The following is a 23,163-nucleotide window of genomic DNA, read 5'->3' on the forward strand; positions in this document are numbered from 1 at the left end:
AGATAGCAGAATTACATCTTCCCAGAGCCTCTTCTCCAGGCTGAACAAACCTACTCCCCTTGGCCTCTCCTTCCTATGTTGCTATTTTGCTATATAGTAGTTTATGTTATATAACACTTTATAACTTACTTGTGTTTTATTGTACTTGTAACATTACTTATAATAGTTACTTATTACTGTTATATTACTTTGCAATTTTCTGTTTCCTATTTTATATGTTGTATCAAAATAATTTCATAAAAATTACTTATGCTTATCTTTATAGAAAATATCCTCAGGGCAAGTAAAAAGTAGTTACCATTGAGTAAAACTCAGTAAGGAATAATCTATTTAAATTTCCCTTGGTCGTGGACCATGTCCTGCCCTGTATGTTCAGATCCTACATTAGTGGGACAACACCCTGGGTTACAACTTTAAATTGAGGATATAAAATTAGTCAGAATAACTGTACTAAAATGAAAAAGAATTTAAGCCTTTTTCGTTTCAATCACTAAGATCTAATTCTTCAGACTGTAGGATGGAATCAGGACAGAGTCAGAATAAAATCATAATTTCAACAGAAGCCAGATCCACAGATGCTCGCAGTGATGACTTCACACAAATGCAACTTTTACAGCATCCTCACTGTAAGAGTGAGCAAAGGCATAACATGCCAAAGTATTAAATAGTTTCAACTTCAATTTTAGATGTGGCACAAATTTTACAAGTTTATTGAAGTATTAAATTTGGAATAAATTACATGTTTAAATTCTGCCTAAAGAACTGGAACAGTGACAGTCCCTACTAACCACTTGCAGTGCTGACGTTGAGAGCGATGAAATAAAATAGGCAGCCATGGGTGATTATAGGAGAATATTGAGACACATGTGTAATGGCACGCATCAGAACAACACAAAAGAATTCATGCATGGATAAAAAGTAACTCCTATTTAACTGCTCTTAAGCATACCACATAGCTTAGAGACAAGAAACTGTGTTTTGGCTGTGTTTTACATCAGCAGGTGGCAGAGATATGTATGTGTAATGCCATTGCTCCTGGGAGAAGGTTGTAAGAGTACAAGGAAAACATCAAAGCTGTTGGTGGTTTTGTTGGTCGTATCGATGGGAGAATGGCTAGGTTAAATGTTTCTTTTTCTGCTCTGAAGTTATTTCTATACACTTTTATGTTTAAAGGTAAAGGTATGGATATTAACTTAATTAAGTTTTGGGGGGGGGGTTAAGTTCTGACTACTTAACACATGTTCTCTGCTACCAGCAAAAATTTGAGCGTTGTCTCTTTCTGACTCAGCAGGTATAAGACCTCTACAAAAAAGATCAAAGAAGTTCCCAAGAGTTTTCATTACTCTGATAAGGAGCTCAGAGGAAAGGGGTGAATCTCTGGAATATCCTTGCACGACTGCTCAGAATTCATTGCCTACAGCTTTTTGAATTTATCTGCGTTTGACTTGCGCTAATAGTCACGATCTTAAGTAACTTTTATAGATAAAAAATCCTATGAAATGAAATTTCAAAACCTCATTTAATAATGTCCCTAGATAAAAATAGCTGTTCATTCATAGGGCCCTCTCTGCTTTGTAGCAGGGTGCAACTGGTGATATATTTAGCACCGTCACCAGCATTCATTCCTCTCTTCAACTGAGTTTACAGATGAACAGTTGAGTACCTCGGTTTATGCAAAAAGGATCCAGACTCCAGTTCTAACCACTGGCAAGTCTGTCTCATCAGAAATTAGGGAATGATAAAATAAACCCCCAAGGAATTTAGGTCAAGTCATCCATGGACAAAAGAAAAAATGTTCCTGATAGTTCTTTTTAGGAATTTACAGACTGCATTTAAACAGTTTTATAGCTATTTTAGCTAGAAAAAGTAGAATACGAGAAACAACTATGCCTGCAAATAGGAACAGTTCTTAAAAGCCTAGTGCAGATGGAGCTTAGTACAAGTTCATTTATTGCTCTGACATTTTGATGTTACTACTTTTTATCCCTTTGTTGAGCTCTGATTACCTAAAAAGGATTGGTTGAAAAATTCCCACCAAAAATTTATCTAGCTTTGAAATTTAAACACCACAAAAATGCATTGAAGGCATCTGCTTTACTCCACTTTTTTCTATTTTTTAGTGAAAACCCTTTGACAATTCTTCAGAGTTCAGTCAAGAAAGTCCAGTCTTTAGGACTTTCTTCAACAATTGCTTTAGAATCCTCTCTCATTTTGTAGATCTAATATTGAACACTGTTAATATTTTAGAGGGCTATGTTTGGTCTCATATTAGAGCTGAATGAAACACCTGTGAGAAATGGAGGTGGGAGCGGCACCATGCCCATCATTTCTTTGAACGAACAGTATGTATGAAATTTTGAAATTATTGCAATTTTTTCTTAGAATGAAAAACTGAACTGCTTTTTGACTAAAAGAATCTTCTTTTGTTCTTCTTTCAGCCCAACAATTAATGCATTTTTTTGCTGCAATGTAGCCAATATCTGCCTGGGAGGGTAGGATGTTTTTTTTCTCCATTCAATTTTGTATTCTTGAGGCTGGGCACTGGCAATGCAAGGCACGTAATGCCTAATCTCGAGGCAGCCACATCTTTTATTGGTTTTCTGGCTCTGTCCATCCCTTTGTGAAAAGCATGAATTTATAGCAAATCTTTCAACCCTCATTCCCCTCCATGGTATTAATTTGTGACATCCATGCAAGTGGTGCCTAGCCACTGAAGGTACCTGAAGATAGCAGATAGGATGTGAAAACACACCACTAATGAAAGAAAGATAAATCCTGAGTCTGCGGTTTGCTTGACTAGTTGGATGATAAATATTCTGAGAGGATGTTTTATGATGTGGCAATCAGACAGTACTCACTCTGTGAAACTATCTTCTTCATCCATGATCTTTTAATTGGTATTTTACGTCTTCTAAATAATTATGAGAATCAAACCCACTACTCACTGTAATGGAAGGAGATACAATATATGTCCAATTAAACTAGTGCACTAGAGTAAACTGTCATTAAAAGACAGCCTGAAGCAATCAAATATGCAGGAAGACTTAACTGTGTGCAGCTAAGAAATACATTAGATTGCAGTATTTTTGTCAGTTGGCTTACAGTATTAAGTATTAATCATTGCATGCTGCAGTATGTACTCCTGCTCTTTATGTCTTGAACTTCATCTGTCTGCCTTCAGTGTTTTATGTAATATTAATCCTGAAAGGATTTCTATTTCTTTATAAGGAATAATAAAATGAATAACTCATTTTTGTTCTGGCTTTTCATTTTCAGTGGAATCTGGATATTTTGTCCACTTTAAAACATCAACATGGGAGATGGCTATGGTATTTTAGACTGATGCTGACCTGAAAAAAAATTAGTGATGAATGCAAGGAACAAATTAACTAGATTCAAAGCCAATGCATGAAAATTATTAACCAGGATAAACTGAGTAATACCTGCCTTAAGTTATTATTTGGCAGCAGGTATTCATTACATTCATTCTGCAAAAGGTGCATTTGTAAAAAGTGCAATGTCAAAGAGAACAAGACTAGATTCTGTGGTAATTGTTAATAAATTCTAATCATGTGCAAAAAGTGGTGCCAGCCAATTTAACACAGATTTTGAGAAAATAATAAAAAAAAAACAACAAAACTTCATTTTTGCTCAAACAGAATGTCAGTTGTGGAACTCTATTGTTGACATATGCTTGTCTAGCTTTTTTTTTTCAGTTATTTTGTTTTGTGATATAATTTACATAATTGCTACTGTTACTGTTACTCAAATATGCAATAAAAAAAAATCTAGATATTCTGGTTTATAATAGGTATCAACCCTCCAGAGTGCAGTGATTTACATAATTACTATAAATGCACCATCAGTTACTAAATTGCATGTCCCTGTGTTACTCTTTCAGCTCCTATAATCTTCTCTCTTACTTTGACTGGCTTCTAATTTTAGACTGTTCAAGAAGTTTTCCAGTAATAACAAGGCTGCATTGACTTCACTTAGCTTTGAGTTTTTTTGAGCAAAGCAGAAAAATGAATGATTTCATAGGAGCAAAGAATTAGACATGCTGTGTCAGTCACTGAATCCAGCATCTTGCTGTTGCACACCATGCACTCCCCTTTCTATGTTTTTGCAAGCAACGTGTAGAAAGAAGTTAGGGGGTTTTGACCCCAAATGCTTGGAACTCTATTTCAGAACTAAATTGCTCTATTGAATAAGAATTATCTTTCATTTCCAGCCTAAACGTAATATGTTTATGTTTTGCATATTTAAATGCTGGGTATGAACCAGTCATGGTTATTGGTGCTTAAGTGGTGTTTGCTAGTTCACCGAGTCTGGTCCCCAGCTATCACAGAGAGCTGGAAACTAAGCACCGCACAGCTGCCCGCTCACTCCCCTCACGCAGTGGGATGGGGAAGAGAATTGGAAAAAAAAAAGTAAAACATGGGTTGAGATAAAGACAGTGGAATAGGACAGGAAAGGAAGAAAATAATAGTAAAGGTGGTAGTAATAATAATGGTAATAGTAATAAAAGAATTAGAATATACAAAACAAGTGATGCACAATGCAATTGCTCACCACCAGCCGACTGATGCCCAATTAATTCCTGAGCAGCAGCCCCTGGCCATCGTTCCCCCCAGTTTATATACTGGGCATGACGTCACATGGTATGGAATACCCCATTGGCCAGTTTGGGTCAGGTGCCCTGGCTGTGTCCTGTGCCAACTTCTTGTGCCCCTCCAGCCTTCTCGCTGGCTGGGCATCAGAAGCTGAAAAATCCTTGATGTAACATAAACACCTACTTAGCAACAACCAAAAATGTCAGTGTGTTACCAACATTCTTCTCATACTGAACCCAAACCATAACACTATACCAGCTACTAGGAGGAAAATTAACTTTATCCCAGCTGAAACCAGGACACGTGTCCTTCATAAAATAGTTGCAAAGGAGGGAAGAAAGTTCCTCCAAAGCAAAGAATGTGAGACTTTACAGAGTCTGAAAAGGAGAAAAAATTGCAGTGTCCCATTCCTCCTTTCCTATGTTGCCTGCCATTCCTTTCCACGGAAGTCTGCAGTGCTTTTGTCTCCAAAAGAGCTGTACCTCTGTATTTACAGGAGGAGTGTGCACTCAGAGGTCATCGCTCTCTTGATTCAGTTTTGAAGAAGTGTACATTAACTATTCTAGCCAAAGCACCTTCTGGCTTTCATCTATGGAAGAAAGATTTTGCTGTACTTTTGAGGAAGAAAAGAGATGTAGAGAAATGGAATAAAACCAATGAAATAAGGATAATGAAAATATGACACAGAAGAACAGATTAAGGGGGAATCTTCAATATTTGTTTAAACAATTTCCTATTTGCTGACAGTCCTTCTTGGTTATTTTGATGTTCCCTTTACTTTAGATTTGAATTTCTTATTTTGCTGTTCATAAATATTTTCTATTGGCTGTACAAAAGTCCTACCCAAGTTCATCCAGGAGGTTGCTGTTGCATTATAGTTATTGGATTTGTGCTTCAGATATAAAGTGATATAGGGTCAAGCTCCACTCTTACACACCGGATCGAAGCTTAAACTTATAAGCACAGTTAACTATAAAAGCCAGTTCCAGGTTACATTAAAAAAAATAAAATTAAAAAACTCTATTGCACTATTTCCTTTTGAAATTAAAATATATGGTCTAATAAATATAACCAATTTAATCTAAGAAAGAGCTTAGATATGAAGCTTCTTTTTGCTGGAGGTTGGATCACTTTTACAACAGGTATGGTGGTCTTAATTTACTTTTGAGACAGCTCACAGGGTGGCCCCCATGAGTGCTACACAGACTGCATTCGCAAGGAAGAAGAAACAACTGCATGGGCACTTAGTGCCACTCTCCCGAGGAAGCATCTCTGCCGGGCTCTGTTGTTCCCAGTGATTTCCAATTCCCACCACTTCGCTGTTGTGCCAGTGCAGAAAGTCTGAATTTTAGTAGTTACTCCAGCAAGTTAAGAGCTGGTACTCTGTTCAGACCACTGTCAGCTCCATGATAGACTAATGGGTTAGGTGAGGCTCAAGCCAACAGTCACCGAAATCACGGAGCAGGAAGCATGTCCCATCCCGAAATCCCCCCGCACAGTCACTTGGCCGCCAGCCAGCTGTGGTTAGACTTTCACCAACACTGCAGTATAAACTGCCCTCAGGAGCAGGGGGGTTAAAATCATCTGAATTGGTCCCTGCTTCCCTGCAAGTCTCAGCTGCCAGCCTTCACTGTGCGGGTGCCGGTGGGGACACACAGGGATATGTCGGGGCTGGAAAATGACCCTGTGCTGTTGGCAAAAGGGAAGGTGGGAGGAGAGGGGACTGCTCTTCAGCTGGTGAAAAAAAGTGAACTTCAAACGGGTGTTATGACTTTGATAAAAGGCACTGTCGGCTCAGGGTAAGCCATCACCAGCTCTTCCTCTGTGAGACAGTTCCTCTAGGAAAAATCCTTTGGAGACCTCAGAGCTATTCAAGTACCTAAACTGGAGTCTGGTGCCCTACAGAGACCCACCTGGTTTCCAGCTGCTGCCCCAGAAGGGGACCTCATCCTGCCCAGGGGTCTCATCCTGCCCCTGGGTCTCCTAGAGGTCCTGTGTGCTATTTGTCAGGCCTGTGTAGACATCTTGGACACCCTTGAATACCCCAGGTTTTCTAAAATACCACTAGACGCCTGTTTAAGCCCCTGAATACTTCTATATTGTCAACTTAATTTCATATGAAAACTACATTTTTGGTGATTAAATGAGCTTTTGCTAGTTTACTGAGTACAGAATAGTTCACCACCACCAGCAGGTTGCATTTGCAATAAACTGTAGCAATACCAGAAATAAAAATGATAGAGCAAAACTTGTTCTTACTGAATAGCTGACAAATAGCAACAATTTTATGACTTAATAACTTAAGGAAGACATGTTCTTTCGTCTGTAAGTTTCTGATTTTCAGTACTCACAAGTCAATAGAACCAACATGTCAAGCACCTTAAAAAACCCGGTCTATTTTTATCTACCTACATCATTACTTAGTGATAGATTTTATTTTCTGTGCTGTGGGCTGCAAAATTTCTCTTCATTGTATTTATATGTGACTGCAAGCTACAGAATGTAATAAAAAATGTAGCTTGATGAAAATGGTATGTTTATTTGGGTAATAAAAAAGTTAAGATTAAATATTTTAATTAAACATACTTCTGTGTTTTGTTATAAAAATGTCAGAAAAAAAGGCTTAAAGCAGCAAGCCTTCCAATGCATTTGTAAAGTTTTGCTGAGTATTTAATTTTTAATGCTTCCTGTATATAAGATGAAGAAGAAATGAGATAAACAGAACTATCCCAGCTTGTACTTTGATCAGGAAAATACCAACCTGGCAGGTACAGGAAAAATAACTGACACTGATGATTAATCTGTCCTCACCACTCCTCTATAAGCAACTCACGCAGACTCTCCATCCTAATGAGAGAAATGATCAAAGACCAAATGCCACAAATCTCTTTAAAAATCCTCAGATATGTGTTTCCCTTCCTTGTGTAAGGATAAAACACAAGAGACAAGTACCAAAACAGAAGGACCGTAGCTCCCCTAGCATCCTCTGGTAAGATGGTTTTTGTATTAAAACTGTGTTTCTTGCAAATGCAACTCAGCCTTTTCCCTGCTGAAAGATGTCCTTTGCTATATCTAGTTATCTGCATTTTTAGCTCAGCACCTTCCAGCAATGGAGCATGAACCACTCCTACAGCCCCGAGGGCTTCCTGTCTTCCCAGGTGCTGCTTAGTTTGGTTAGGCTGGAGGGATCTGGCCCCAGAACAGTGAAAAGAAGTCTGGTTTCAAAATTTCTTGAACCTACTAACACATTGGAATGTTTTCTCCCATAGATGACTTGGTATTTTCACTTTCAAATAGCACAGGACTGGAAGACTGGAGAAAAGCTCAGTTCAAGAAAGCTGTGCTGACAACTCTTTCAAACCACAGAGGGAAATAAAGTACACAGAAATTATGCTGCAATTACCTTGCAGGAGTCAGTTATCTGCTAATCTGTTGGGTTAAAAATATCTACACATGGAAATAATTTGGAGTGATGGGGACAATTTGGTTGATCTTAATTTAAATCCAGGAGTCTGTAGCCAGGCCAAACTCCAGTTGGTCCCGGTGGGAGATCTTTCTGTCTAAAGGCTGAACAGGTTGGGAATATTTGCAAACAAACCCCAAGGTATTTATTCATTAATGCATGTGATTTTCAAAACTGATTGTGAATTAAAAAAACAAGACAACATGTGCAAAAGCTACCTGGTACACACTTGGGTACTGGATTTAAGGATATGATTCAAATAATGCCACACACTTTGGTGTTATCAAACTTAGATTAACATATGCCAAAAAGTAAAGTCTATTAAACAATACATTTGGGGGTGTGTGTGGTGTGTGTGTAATTTCTAGTTCTGTCTATATCTGGAATAAGGAGGGGTTATAGATTAGGGTTTTAGATTTTTCAGACATGCTGATCCATGTTCAGCTTTTCACTGAAGACTGACACATCTTCCTTCTCCGGGGTTTCCTTGGAAACTGAAGCTGAACAATTTTTCTGGGGCTCTGATTTTGCAGCTGCCTCTCATGCAAAGTATCTACTGAGTATGAGCAACCTGAACTGGAAGGAAAGCAGGGATTTTCTATAGGAAGGACGGAGTGGTGATTGTTTATCTGACTCTAAACTGGATAAATAAAATAAATGAAGTACCAAGTTGCTCCTTTTTCCCCAAAAATATTTAAGACTGAATGAGTTGCCCACCTCATGACAGAGTGGCATGCACTCTGGGAAAGTTTAGCAGAGACTGGTAGTAAGAGGTGCTGAACTTTCTCCAATCCACGAAAAGTCAGAGGGAGTGGAAAGCTCATGGCAACCCTGAGGACTGGGTCCATAACCAGTCCCATGCTCTGCAGAGTAGAGTTCAGGACCAGTCTTGGCAGTTTTTACTTTTGGTTTTTAATAGGATAATTTGGTCCTTGGAAATTTGGTACTGATCACTGGAAACTGACTCAGCCACTATAGGTACACCATGTCTTTGTAGCTCTGACAGCACAGGTCTTCAATTCTGGGCTTTTTTTCTATATATGAATTTTCCAACTAGGTGATGGCTTAGAAGATAGTAATAAATGCTCCCATTACTCAGTGACTATTCAAGGGACCAGGTGGCTGCAATGGCAGAGCAGTGACAAAGTTTTATTTTGTACCAGGAGAGGAAACCCAAGACTTGCTCTGATACATGCCAATGGCCATTTATAACCAACCACACATTTCTGAGCACCTGCTTTTCTGAGCTGGGGAGTCAACTTGACCTAGGAGCTACATCACATCTAGTGTGTCACTGATGGTGAACATCATTTATCCATGCTATCTCAGTATGCTAACTAGCTTTTGCTGCACCCCCAGCTCTGGTTTTAGATGGATATATTCCAGATTTTAGACCATAAACTTCAATAAAAACTTGGGCTATTTAAGATGGAAATTTTAATATTTGCACTCCAATGATTTATCAGGTAGTCAAGTCACATAACCTGTTTCCTGAGAACTGAGTTCCTGTTGTGAATAATCCCAATTTTGAATTGAGAATTTAATTTCTGTACAAAGCTGTAGTTGCTGGGCATATCCTTGGCAGAAAGCTCTACTTTAGAATATTTGAGGATACATTTTTTGCTCGACTGTGTTCACACACTGTTTCTACTAATTGGAATTAGAAGTGTTCTTCCCAGTGTTAGCCTTGCTCTAGTTCAGCCACCACTAATGAATAGTCAGTTGGAATATTCCTGAAAGAGAGAAAAACCATTAAGCTTGAATCTTCAGTCAGGAAAACAAAATTCAAAGAAATTGTCATTTGGTTATTCTTTAGATGGGTCCTTCAAGCAGAAAAATGAAACACTTATTAATAGTCTGGGTTTTCTTATCCATTTTTCTAGTCAGGCCAATGGTTACTTCTCACAACTCTGATTAGTCTACTGGGACTCCTCCTTGTAATTAACTTCTGAGGTAATTATTAAATGCTGTGTTCTATTTACTTCCAGTAGTTATCAGATGACACCCTGCCCTTTAGCAGTAGTTTAAACACAGGGCTAATTTTTTTTATTTTTTTTTCAAATTGTGCATAGCTAGAATGAACTGATTTGTTGCTTTTTAGTGTCCAGCTCAATGAGGCAGTGAGTCAGCGCACATTCACTTCATTAGGAGTGGAAGATGCACAACATGAATGGAGAGGCATTCAGCTTACTGGCTCAAGCACTAAATAAATAAGCTACACTTTCAGGTTTCTATTTTTGGCAGTTCATGTAAAATGTATGAGTACTGCACTCTTGCAAACACCCAAATGCCAAAGATAACAGCTTCGCTAAAGCAGCACAGCTTTCTCCCCATTGATCTCTCCATTGATTGACTGAAAAAAAGGTTTTTTCCCCCCATGGGATCTCACTGAGTACATTGGGCTGAAATTTCTGTTCTTGATGGCTCACCTTCCAGTGAATAATCTCATGGTGTGGGTCTGGGACAGGGTTTGGAGGGTCTAGGTTCACGTCCTTCCCTGGTTTATGCTTTCTCTCACCTTTTGAAGCTGTTCCACCTTGCACAGAATATTTAACTGTTCAGCCAGGGAAAAGGAGCATATTACCCAAAGTCTTGACATCTAGCTAGGAAGTGGTATGAACGAGCAGGTCTGAACAAACGAGCAGGCACGACCGTACTGAACTGAGTGCCAAGAGGCTCAGCCGCCTCGCATGTCCTGCAGCACAGCTACATCCCCCGTCGGGCAGACGGATGGAGAAACCCAACTTCTCCTCCTGGGAAAGGTCTCCTCCCTCCCGGGTGAGCATCCCCTCGCTGCGCGGGTGGGCAACAGCCCTAACACCTCCTCTTTGCAGACTCTGAGCGCTGTTTTTGCTTAAAACGCCTGAAATGGAAATGAAATCTTGTTCTTGGTCGGGAGGTTTCACTCAACCCAAATTTCCGTGTCTTCTGTTGTTACTATCAGAAATACTTTCAAGTGATTTACACTGGCCAGTTATATTTTGGGTCTAAGTAGTTTGGATGCACAGCTGCTGCCTACAGGATGGTTTTATAATCATGACAGTACTGGGGTTCAGCTTCAGGGAACATGGGGAGAGATATTCCAGCCCTTTTTAATCTCTTTAAACTATCCTGGAATCTACATTTAACAATAACATAAATACAACTCCCCAGTATGTCTCCAGATAACTCTTGCCTACCTAATTTAATTGTAGTCATTAATGTAGTTTAAGTCATTAGCATCTTTTACCAACATGTTTTCTACTTCAAAAATTTGGATTTTTTTTTTTCTCAAATTCAGACTATTTCCAAATACTGATATGCTGATAATACTTACTCACATTTGGCATGGGTGTCCTAGTTTCAGCTGGGATAGAGTTGTCTTCCTCATAGCTGGTACAGTGCTATGTTTTGAGCTCAGTATACGAAGAATGTTGATAACACTGATGTTTTCAGTTGTTGCTCAGTAGTGTTTAGACTAAAGTCAAGGATTTCTCAGCTTCTCATGCCCAGCCAGCGAGAAGGCTGGAGGGGCACAAGAAGTTGGCACAGGACAGAGCCAGGGCAGCTGACCCAAACTGGCCAACGGGGTATTCCATACCATGGGACGTCACATTATAGTATAGAAACTGGGGGCGGGGAGGGGGATCGCCGCTCAGGGACCAACTGGGTGTCAGTCAGCGGGCAGTGAGCAATTGCCCTGCACATCATTTGTACATTCCAATCCTTTTATTATTGCTGTTGTCATTTTATTACTGTTATCATTATCATTAGTAGTTTCTTCTTTTCTGTTCTATTAAACCGTTCTTATCTCAACCCACGAGTTTTACTTCTTTTCCCGATTTTTCTCCCCCATCCCACTGGGTGGGGTGGGAGGGAGTGAGCGAGTGGCTCCATGGTGCTTAGTTGCTGGCTGGGGTTAAACCACAACAATAGGACATGGAACCCTCTCTTAGTATGACAATGTGAAGAACATTCTTCAGATTATTCGCAAAGACAATTTTGGTTATATCCAAACTGTAATACTTTGCAGACAGAGCTTTACATCTTTGATACTCAACCATTTTGATGTGCCTTTTCCTGGTGGACTTCTGCTACAAACATGTGTATGTGGAAGAACTTAAGTATGAATTAGTAACTTTAGATAAGAAAAATACTGGATACATGTTCAAATAAAATATATAATGTAAAGAAATTGTCACATTTTTACTTACTTTCTTTGTTTTGTCCATTGCCTTCAGTATGGTTATGTTTAAGTCTTCCAAGACAGATAGAACATTTTCATACTCTCCTAAGTGCTGCGAAAAATATTCTAAAAGAAGAAAACCCACGTCACCCATTAATGACCTGAAAAATCAATATTTCATTAAATATCAATTTTATCAAGTCTGAATTCAGTTATGGTATTATTAACTATCTAAATATATAAAATGAACAAGAGTTACAGTGAAAAGGATGATTTTATTTTTAAGTTTTATATTATTTCCCCCTCAAAAATCATTCCTGGAGCACCAAAAATACCAAAATCAGTGTTTCAAAACATTTTCTTTCAATAAATGCATTGCCAAATTGACAAAAATTTAAAATATCAGTTTGAGAGCTGAAACAGACCTATTTTCAAAATATCTACATTTTCTTTCTAAACTGGATTTTCAGCCTAATAGTCTGCTTTACAATTACTAGCAGGAAATGAAGTTTTCATGTGTGTGCACTAAATCTTATTATATTGATACAAAAATGAATAATTCTGGTAAAACCCTTAGAGGAGATAAGATCAAATGGGGGCTGTTGTGAGTCAGGGTCAGCTGAGACCAGTTGTTTCTCTCCAAGAAATGAAGAGACCATGAGTTGGCCAGATAAGCTTCTAGTCCCAGGTACTGTGATTATATTTTCAACAAATATGATGCATGCAAAATACTTTTAACAAAAATTATGGAAATAACATAGGTTGCAGGATACCCTTGCTTAGCTGCTCAAAGCAAAGGACATTTTAACAGAAAGAGCTCATATAAAATCAGGGAGCATAACTCAGAGGGATTACAGCAAGAGGAGGCGGCAAACCTGGGAAATCATGACCCAAGTTCCCATTTAGTCAATGCAGCAAAATACAATAAAGGGAGGCCCAGGAAGGAATAAGTGTGAAAAAGAAAGAAAATTACATTAAAGCTAGAGACTGTTTTAGACAAGGCATTTAGACATCTGATCACCTGGAAGAGCATGAAAAACAAAGTCTAAATGGCAGACAGAAAGAACAAGATTAGATAGAAGCTTTCTGAAATAATAAATAGCGATACTTTGAGGCTTTTAAGAGGTCAGCATGAGCTTCTCAGGGAGTCAGGAAAGCATAAAGTTTCAGGAACACTGTGACATAACCTGGTATTGCTGAGAGGTTGAATGAAATGATTTAGAATGAAAATGTATTGCCAATTAGTATCCTGGAAATGAAGCTTCATTTTTGAGGAGAACTGAGATAACTCAGAAAGAGGTGTATAATCCCTAGCTTAAACATGTGTTGAGTAAACTCAGTACCAGATTCACAGAAGAGAAACACTGTAAAGGCAATCTATGAAAAATTTAAAAGGCAGCTGAAGCAGCCCATATTCAATCAAAACAGACAGTAAACAGAAGCAGTGCTGGGCTGAGAACCCCTCAGCCCTCTTGCTAGCCTGAGGTGGCTAGTGGGGTCAAGCACTGAGCAAACCTGTAAGCCTCCAATACAACACCAACAGCAGTAAATCTCTTGAAGAACAAAACCACCTGTCTTCCTTGGCCATTTTTATATAATTTTGGCCAGATGCTCAACCAGCAGAAGTCATCACAGCCCAATTCAATTCAGCTGAGTCTCATGTCATATATTTATAAGCCACAGGCTGAGGTGCTTCTCAGTGGGTTCTTGGCCATGGGTAGAGTCACCTTGTGGGTGAGTAAATGAGCTGTCATGCAACATGACAGTATTTTCAGCTTTTATAGGTTTTCAACATTGTTGACCATTAGAAAATTTATCAGACTACTGTCTCTCCCTCAGAAATAGGCTGGTTTTGACAAGTATAACTGTTTTTTTGACATTTTGTGGGAGGACTTGCAGAAATTTTTTGTGAACTGTTTTTTGCTGTAAGCAGCACTCCTACATCAGGTGCTGTAAGATCAGCTGGAGAGCAAACAGGGTTTTGGGAAATGACTCACAGCCCAGGATGGGGTACAGAAATGGGTAACTGGGCCAAATTCTAAGCCTTGTGGGAATTTTTTGTGATGAAGGATGATAGAACTTGTCAAACTGCTGTTCTCACTGTCTCAAGTTGGAGGAAAGTAATGAATTTTCCTCTAGTGGGGTACTAATGTGATAATCTGTTTCAAAATTGCCAAAGCACTCATACTTCAAAGTGATCAACTAACTAGAAAAAATATCTCACGTGAAAGGGAAATAAGATAAACGTTATCTATCTTTACATCAGAACAGATCTTGAAGCTCAGAGAATGTGAAGTATTGATTAGGAAAAAATATTTTTGAAGTCATTTCTGCATGTAATGGATGACAGAGTCTGAAAAGATTGAGCCATCTGCATTTTCTCAGGAGTTCTTTCAATCAAAATTATTTTCTGTTTGAGCTACAAAGATTAAACATAAAAAAATCATATCACATAGTATGTTCACTTGCACAGGGCTGCTGCAGGCATAGATTATGTTCTTGCCCAAAAAGAAACTTACCGCAGAGCTCTTCTGTGTCAAGATTGCTGGAAAGATAAGAGAATAGAAGGTTAGTGAGCGCAGTAATATTTTTTGTTGCATTGGTAAATAGCAGAACTCAAAGATTAGCCTGACTGGGATATGAAGTCTCCCTGCCTGGGCTGTAGCAGGAGGTGTGAGTGCCTGGCCCTTGCTGGCCTTGCTCTGCTGCCTTAGGAACGCCTGTTCTAAGCTGAAGGCTGTAGCTGTGCTGCAGCCCTTCTGAAGCTGGCTGCAGGTGCAGCCTCCCTTTCTGATCACGTTCCCACTCACTGACAACCCTCTTTGAAGTTCCTCACCCAGCCTTTGTGCATCATGGTGCAGAGTCCCTGCTCCTCAGGCTTTACGCGTTTGGTCCCAGTGCTGGCAGAAATCCATCTAAACACCAGAAGTTGGATTTTTCCCCAACTTTCTGCCTGTACTCCTCTTTTGTGGCTGTCATGCTGGACAGCATGGCTCAGAGAGCTTGTCCCCCCATGCTAAATGAGGGAAAACCCAGTACCTTTCTCCTGTTTGCAATCCTCATTGTGCAATAGTGCTCTGTGGGAGAGACAGTACAGTAGGAGGATAAAACCAGACATAGCCCATCAGCACACATAATTTCTAAGATCTTCTGGCCATAAAAAACCATTTCACCAGTACTAACTTCAGCAAAATTAGCGATGTGAAGAGTATAGCTGTATTGCCATATTCCCATGCCAACATTACACAAATACATAACTGTATGCAAGTATTCTATACAATTCAAAACTCTTCACTTCAAACAGATTTCATCCTGATCCACTCTGAAGTGATATTTTCTCTTAAGCAATATTTTCTCTCTGAGGCTTTAATAGTCAAAAGAAAAAAACATTTGACCTACAGCTCAATTCTGAAAGTTAGCATATTGACTTTCTTCCAAGGAGGAGAAGAAACTGATTATTAAAGAAACTTAAAAGCATGAATGTCCTTTTTGAATCTTGCTGAGGGGTGAATATTGAATGGCTGATTGCACTTAGGATTTTTTCACTTATCTTTTTAATTTAATAGGATTTTTTTAAATTGACCTTTTAATAAAATGATGACACAGTATTATCTTAAAGTCACTTTCACCAATGCTAACTTTCATACATTTGGCTTTTATGTCATGATGGAGAGAAACAGACAGAAATTGCAGGATCCTGGGTTGTCACAAACTTGCATACTCAGGGCTATAAAAACTTCTGAATGCTTTTAATTGATGATGTAAATGAGATATTCCCACAACTTTTATTAACTGAAGGTGACCTTATCCCCACTTGAATGGGCCAGGTTGAATGGTTGCAAATGAGTCTTGCACCTGATTTTTCCAATGACCTTGGTGGCAGGTGTAATGAAATTCATAGTCTGTAAGAATTGGTGTTGAAGCTGAGAAACTTAACTCTTATGTCAACAAACTATGTGATGGGAAAAAGTGTCTGTTGACTCCTTAAGGCTGTTCACCACAGATCACTATGGCATCAATGATCAAATGTGTCTGACCAACCACTTCTGCAGTTCAGCAGTCATTTTTGGAACAGTCCAGATGTTCACTCCTTGAATGCAAACTGAAACCCTGAAAGCTGGAAAATTGCCTGAGTCAAAAAGCAGTGACAGAATGTGATGATGTTAAATGACAGGAGTTTGCTGTTATGATGCTTACTCCTTGTTCGCCGTCCCTGCATTTTCTGCCCCTTCACATCATCTGCCTTAATGCCTTGTCTTTGTAGAAGACACTTCGGCATTTCTTAATGTACAGCTTGATAACTGTGTTTAAATCGGTGTTTCACACTGTTAGCCCGTCAAATTCATGCTCTCTTTTCAAATTTCATATTAAAATCCATTCTGGTCCTTGCTCTTCTGCAGTATCCTCAGCAGTGTGGTAGCGATATAATAAGGGAGTGGCTCGGGGGCTCTCAGCGTTGCTGTCATCAGAATATCGCTGTTAGTCCTATTGACAGGAGTGACACAGCTGCAAATGGACTACGAGTAAAAATGGAAAAGTATTTAGGTGCTGAATTAATTTTCAGTTAGAATTGGGCACCTGAATAATAAGAAAATTATTGTCCGAAGTGATTTGTGCAGCAGCTTTCAGGAAGGCTGTGACAGAACATAGAAATGACACAAAGAGCATGGATTTCAGTCTAGCATACTCATAGTATTTCCTTCTCTATTATAAATACCCTCTGAGGCTATATTGCTCTTGGCATCCTGTTTTAAGGGGATGCTGTTCTAGGCAGGGAAACTATAATTTTGCGTCACTGAATATTTCAGTTTCTCAGAAATAATAACATGCTGCTTCAAACACAGTTGTGAACAAACCTAGAAATTACTTTTCTGTATACCAACAGTTTTGAGCTCCCTGCAGTAAGCTACAGAAACAATTAAAGAAGTTTGGCATATATTTAATACTATACGAGTGAGGTACACACCAGAGGGCTCTTTCTGCAACTCAATACTCAGGTTTATAGTGGGCACCTCTTCATGATTTCAGTGGGTATGTATGCCAAAGATGCTTCTGCTTACACCTAAAATCTGGCAATTCTGAACATGTTATTTGCAATATTTGCTGGATGACTCACGTCCAGGAGCCAGCACCCTGCTCGTGATAAGTACCTGAAGCATAGGGTGCAGCCAAATGCATTCACATCATGTCAGCAGGACTGTTTTTTAAACTTCTGCTCTCAGTTTGCTTTCTGACTACCATATGCAGTCCTTTTACATGTCTGACTCTGTGTCTAAAATGTTTTCTACCCAATAACATGAGCTATTTTTAAAAGACTATTACAAATATTCCACCAAGCAGTCCTGATCACTGCCAAGTTGATCGCATCTGTCGCTCAGTGACAGAAACATAAGCAAATTCACTTCAATAAACTGTGGCAAAAGTGCCTATTTGTGATACCCCTGGCAGTGGCCCAAAGTGTAGGCGTGCAAAGCAGCTGCGATCACACTGCGATCACACTCTTGTTCTGCCCACCACAGTCAGCTGTGGGCTGGGGCCAGCCAGGGAGGAGGGAAGGTTAAAGCTATTCCACCCATCCACTGGTGTGAATCCACTGATCCACAGCCCCATCCATTGACCTGACACATACCATTCTCTGGCACAAAAGGTACCTCTAGTCAGAGGTACCAGCAGAAGATCTGCATGTTTTCCCTGGACCACAAGAAGAGGCAATGACATCTCTTCAGTACAGGAATTAATTATATACAAAGCATAGACTCTAGCATCTAAAGCAGTTATTATATTGAAGAATCCAATGCTATAGGAAAGACTTTGTGTACTAACTTAATTCATGAAATTCATTGCCATGACTATCATAGCTGGAGAAGTATAACACTTCCTTCTTCAGATCTCTCTTGATTCTCAGATATGAGATGGATTTATTTCAGAGGCTTGAAGCAACTCTTGTTTTGTTTCCCATTTTCATGTCTCTTTGCTAAATTTGGTTTTAGGGAGGAAAGTTTGAGGCTGGTATCTCCTATTGTTAAGTAGAAGCATATAATTTGTGACTGAAAGGAATTAAGTGTTACTTAGACTGTGCAAGGGCAACTGAATAGTCATCCATGAACAATCTTAGCCAAAACGCTGTAAGCTCTTTGCAACAAGAAAGCCTGCATACCATCCCACTTCAGGTCAGCAAAATGACATAAGTGCTTTAACACTACAGAGGGTGTTGTGCACAGGAGCCTTATGTGTGCGCTTCCATTTTAAGAATATTCTGCTTCACAGCTCCTTTGCAACAGCAAAGACCTTTTTGTTCAGGTTCGTTCAAGGTTTCCTATCAGTGGAGGCAAAACTGCCTTTTGCCATCAGTAGGATGTGGTGTTGGGACACCACATTGACCTCTTGCCACAGAAAAGGGAGAGGAGGAAGGGGCAAAAGTGGGACAGAGCTCCTGGGGCTGGCCCCTGGGGAACCAAGCTTCCCACTGCCCCAAGGACACTGCTGCTCTTCAACCCCAGGGCTAGCTGGACTGTGCACCCTCTGGCCTTTCAAAGGCAGCAGCCAGCTTGGCTTTCTGGGCTCTGACATGGGCAGTGGGGTCACAGCTGTTTTAATGTCCCACGTTTAGCTGTGCTAAATAATTGCCTAGTTTGCTTGTGCTTAGCTCCAGGCCAAGTGATAACTTCAGAATCATCACTTACTGCTCTGCGTGTGGCAGGACTGCAGGAGAGAATAAAAGGTTTTTGGCTGACTGACAACTCATCTGAAAAAACCCACCCTAGTCCTTTGCATTAGGCAATGATTCACAGGGATGCAATGACAACACAGCTGGCTAGCCACCTCAGTCAACCCAGCTATAACAGTCTCTGTGTTGCTAAAAGGGTCTTAATAATACTATTAAAAGTGCATGCTAAAATCTGTAGAGAACTGCACAAGGGCTGCAGAGCTATGATTTTTTAACAGAATCTGAATGATACCAACCTCAACGAGGAGATGAGAGGCAACATCATGGTGGGTCTCTTGCCACAAGGAGAAAATTTCTGAGTTTTCACCCCATAGAAGATGAAAATGTTTCAACTTCTGGTTTTGTCCCAAAATGATTTTTTTTTTTAAACTGAGATTAAATTATTTATTGTTACACAAAATAAAATGTTTATCTTGGCTAATTAAACTCCTTGGAAATGCACATGTTGATAGAGATACCAAAGCTGCAGTGGTTCTCTGGGAAACTCAGATTCTTGAAGGGACCAGGCCCTCAAACTACACCTATCATTAAGCAATGAGCTCACTGCTAGGAAACCAATGTTATCTTCTGAAGAACTGAACTGAAATGAAATATTCTAGGTCAGCTCCATTTAGGTCAATGCAATTGAAACTACTCATTACCATTTGATTTTCCCAGTGTGAGCAAATCTCTTTTTTTTTTTTTTTTTTTTCTGCAGAAAGCTGAATTTCCCATTGTAAATAATCATTCACATGGAAAATTTCCAAGCAACTCTCTTTGCAGCTTGTCTGTCTGACCAGAGGATCTGTTAGCATCAGGACTGTGTAAGACATTCTCAGGGAACTTGTTTTGTTCAGTCATGAAATACTAAACTATAATCAGCTCATTCTGATAAGCATCTTGCTTTTTTCTCTGTACTTCATTTCCAAACTGATTTCTGTAGCTATTGTCTTGAAAAGTCTGATAGGACAAGGGGTAATGGCTTTAAACTGAAAGAGGGTAGGTTTAGATATGAGGAAGCAGTTCTTTGCTGTGAGGGTGGTGAGGCACTGGAACAGGTTGCCCAGAGAGGTTGTGGCTGGCCCATCCCTGGAAGTGTTCAAGGCCAGGTTGGATGGGGCTTTGAGCAACCTGGTCTAGTGGAAGGTGTCCCTGCCCCATGGCAGGGGGGGTGGAACTAGATGATCTTTAAGGTCCCTTCCAACCAAAACCTTTCCATGATTCTATGGAATTCTTACTTAATTGAAAAGTTGTAGTTTTAAAAAAAGGTCAAAACCCAATGGATTAATTTCCTCCTGTAAATTTTTTGCATTCAATAATTCATTTTTAGAAAAAGGCACTTTTCATTCACCTGCAGTTCACCTAATTAAAGAGCCTGTCTGTATCTCATGCTGGTTTTAGTAAATCTTTTTTTTTCCTCGTTGTACTTAGAAGTTCATTATTTTTTTCTGTGTGCTTGTATTGAACCGTGATAAATCAGCAATAGCATGAGACTAAAATACGCCTTCCAACTGAAACAAAAGAAAACCATCCAAGGCACAGATAATTACTATCCTTAGAGTACTATTAAACTACTGAGGATTTGTCATTGTTATCTTTACAACCAGAGTCTTGAAGGAAGCACTGTGGTCCCATGTAACATGCATTTCATTTTGGTTTCAGTGCGCAGTACTGGGCTGCAGGCTGATGCAGTCAGATGGTTCCCACAATTGCAAGGATAATGCTAACCAACTTCTTGCTCTCAGACATCAAATTCGCATCCTTTTGGATGGGCAGATGATCTCAGCATTTCTCTTTTGACCCAAAGGAGGAACTAGGGCTCTGCTAATGAAGACCTGGGCAGGAGGGAGGGAGGTGGATTCACTTTGGGGCTGAGTCCTAAGTGTAGACAGCCATATGTGTGCTGGGTGTCCAACCTCCCCTGCCAGGCAAAGGAGCCCCAGTGTATTCAATGAATTTGCGGTTTTTTCAGTACACCAGCTAACAGAAGTCTGAGTAATTGGGTATAACACAGGTATCTAGTGTTGTTTCAGATGCTCCAGCATTTCTCCCACCACCCATGTCCCAACCACATCTCCTGTGTTATCCTGTCCATCTTGGGCTGATGTGTCAGGTGGGAGCATCTTAAATGCCTTATGCCTGGGCAACAGTGCTGAAGCCTATATGAGCAGAATTACTTAGGTGCCAGTGACTTCACTGACTATGAGGGAGCCTTAAACACCCTGCTGACACATACGCATGCAAGTCTAGATGTGTAGATGTGTCTTCATAGTGCCAAGTCCCAGCCCTACATGTGCAGTACATGCAGCATGACAGACTCTCCCAAATGCCCAGCACAAGCTCAGCACTACAGGTGGCTGAGGCTCTCGGGTCCTCACCAAACCCATCTCTGGCTTGTGCATAGTTTATCTTTAACTTGTGCCACACACAAAGGCTTAATGGGACCTCCCTACCTTTGGGAGGCTGCCTGTGCCCCAGGTCTGCCTCTATAGTTCTAGCATCCCTCCTACCTTGTAACTAAGGCCCTGGCTGAGGACTTCATATTGCCAATGAGAAAAGTGAGAAAAACAAGTCTGATTCCCCACTGGCTCATATGAGTCAGTAATCAGTGAAGCATTTACCGCACTATCTCTCTGGCAGTGCTGCAGACTGAATCTCCTTGAGATCCTCTGCATATCTCTTAGATTGTAACTTTGCCAGATCTTCTCTTTATCTCTGACACCTTTTCCCTGAGGATGCCATTATGCAAAAACAATTTCCCTGAAAGTTATGACTCAGGGGAGGGAAGGGAGAAGGATAAGAGTAAAAGGGAGGTTTACATTTGCAATGACTGCTAAAATCTATTCACAAAACCATTAACCATGTCAAGAATTCTTGCTCTGCTGAAATATAGGCTCGTACACAGTTGACATTAAAATTAAGCAGGGGCAGATTTACCAAGGAAATGAGCTGTGAAAGCGTTCACCCCATAAGCCACAAATTTCAAACTTTTCCTGCATGCTTTTCTCCATGTATATAAAGACCTGTGCTGCTGATACTTTTCTCTACTTTCACTACAGTTATTCAGGTAATAACACATGTAAACAAAACAGCTATATTCCTGCAGAGCTAGCTCCTCTGAAGCTGAACTGTGCTGTAATACTGTCTTGTAGCATTCACTAAAATGCGAAGTCCAGGTAATGCAATCTATTAATTGTTTAGAGCATGGCAACCCCACAAGTTAGGGTTTTCTGTGTTGGGATAATTGGGAGTTTAAATAGCTTCTTCAGCAATATTACAACCCCCAGATAGCTGCACTGAAGGTACACACACATTAGATATGGAAACCAGATGAGAGCTCATAGAAAGGTTAAGATACAAACTAGGTAGTAGGAACAATGCACACATTATTAAAGTAATTAAAATATCAAGTTTACAATAAAAATATGACTTTTGTTCCTGATTAGATGCAAATATGGGAGGAAGAAGATCTTCAGATTTGGATTTGGTACGTACATTATGATTTACTGATTCAAAAGGGCCAAGAAATGAAATAGCAATGGAAATAACACCAAAAAATTCTTCAATATTTTTCAGGTGGAAAGTCAGCAAAGCTAGTCACATTCCATGATTCTTCTTCCTATTTAATCCATAAAATACTCTTGTTCTCCAATCTGCTCCTAAAAATAGTTCTTAGGAGAATATGTTAAGAAACTTAAGGTTGCAACACCACTCCTCAGCCCTAAACTTCTCAGGTACTGTCTTTGTAAAAGTCCGTAATTTTTGAAAACATAAACCGCTTCTCGCTTCTTGTAGTTAACATCACCAGCTCGCTTCTATCTTCAGGTGGCTTTGAGCATCAGACCGTGATAGCCTTTGCCTTGAGCTGTGTGTATTGATTTACATTCGTGCCATGATAGCACAAATTGCTATGCAACCAAAATGAGTGTTTCACATTCACTTCACAGAGGAGTTCATAACCAGGATGCTCTGAGACAGCAGAGCATGTGGGTCTTCGTCTTCAAAATTACTTCAGCTATGACCTGCAGACCATGTTCTCCATGAGCTGTGTGTTGTGACCCTCCTTGTCAGCCATGGGAAAGACTTTTGGTGCCTTTGCAGCACCTGCATTTGCCTCCAACACCCTTCCCATTGCTCCCATCAGCCCTGCAGAGCCTCACTGAGCACTGTGTAGCTTGGAGCTGAGATTGTGGGGGCAGAGAGGGGTAAGGAACCC

General features: G+C 39.9%; 1 protein-coding gene across 1 annotated transcript in view; it reads right to left on the reverse strand.

Annotated features, from left to right (window-relative positions):
- NECAB1 (N-terminal EF-hand calcium binding protein 1) overlaps window positions 1-23,163 on the reverse strand; it is a 66,004-nt gene that overhangs the window by 23,370 nt on the left and 19,471 nt on the right. The window contains exons 3-4 of the mRNA XM_010562002.1: window positions 14,761-14,786; window positions 12,270-12,367 (exon numbers count right to left, since the gene is read on the reverse strand). Of these exons, the coding sequence (XP_010560304.1) occupies window positions 12,270-12,287 (18 nt within the window). The 5' untranslated portion in view covers window positions 12,288-12,367; window positions 14,761-14,786. The remainder of the gene's footprint in view (window positions 1-12,269; window positions 12,368-14,760; window positions 14,787-23,163) is intronic.

Source organism: Haliaeetus leucocephalus, unplaced genomic scaffold, assembly GCF_000737465.1.
Source record: "Haliaeetus leucocephalus isolate CR32 unplaced genomic scaffold, Haliaeetus_leucocephalus-4.0 Scaffold152, whole genome shotgun sequence".
In the NCBI taxonomy this organism is placed as follows: Eukaryota; Metazoa; Chordata; class Aves; order Accipitriformes; family Accipitridae; genus Haliaeetus; species Haliaeetus leucocephalus.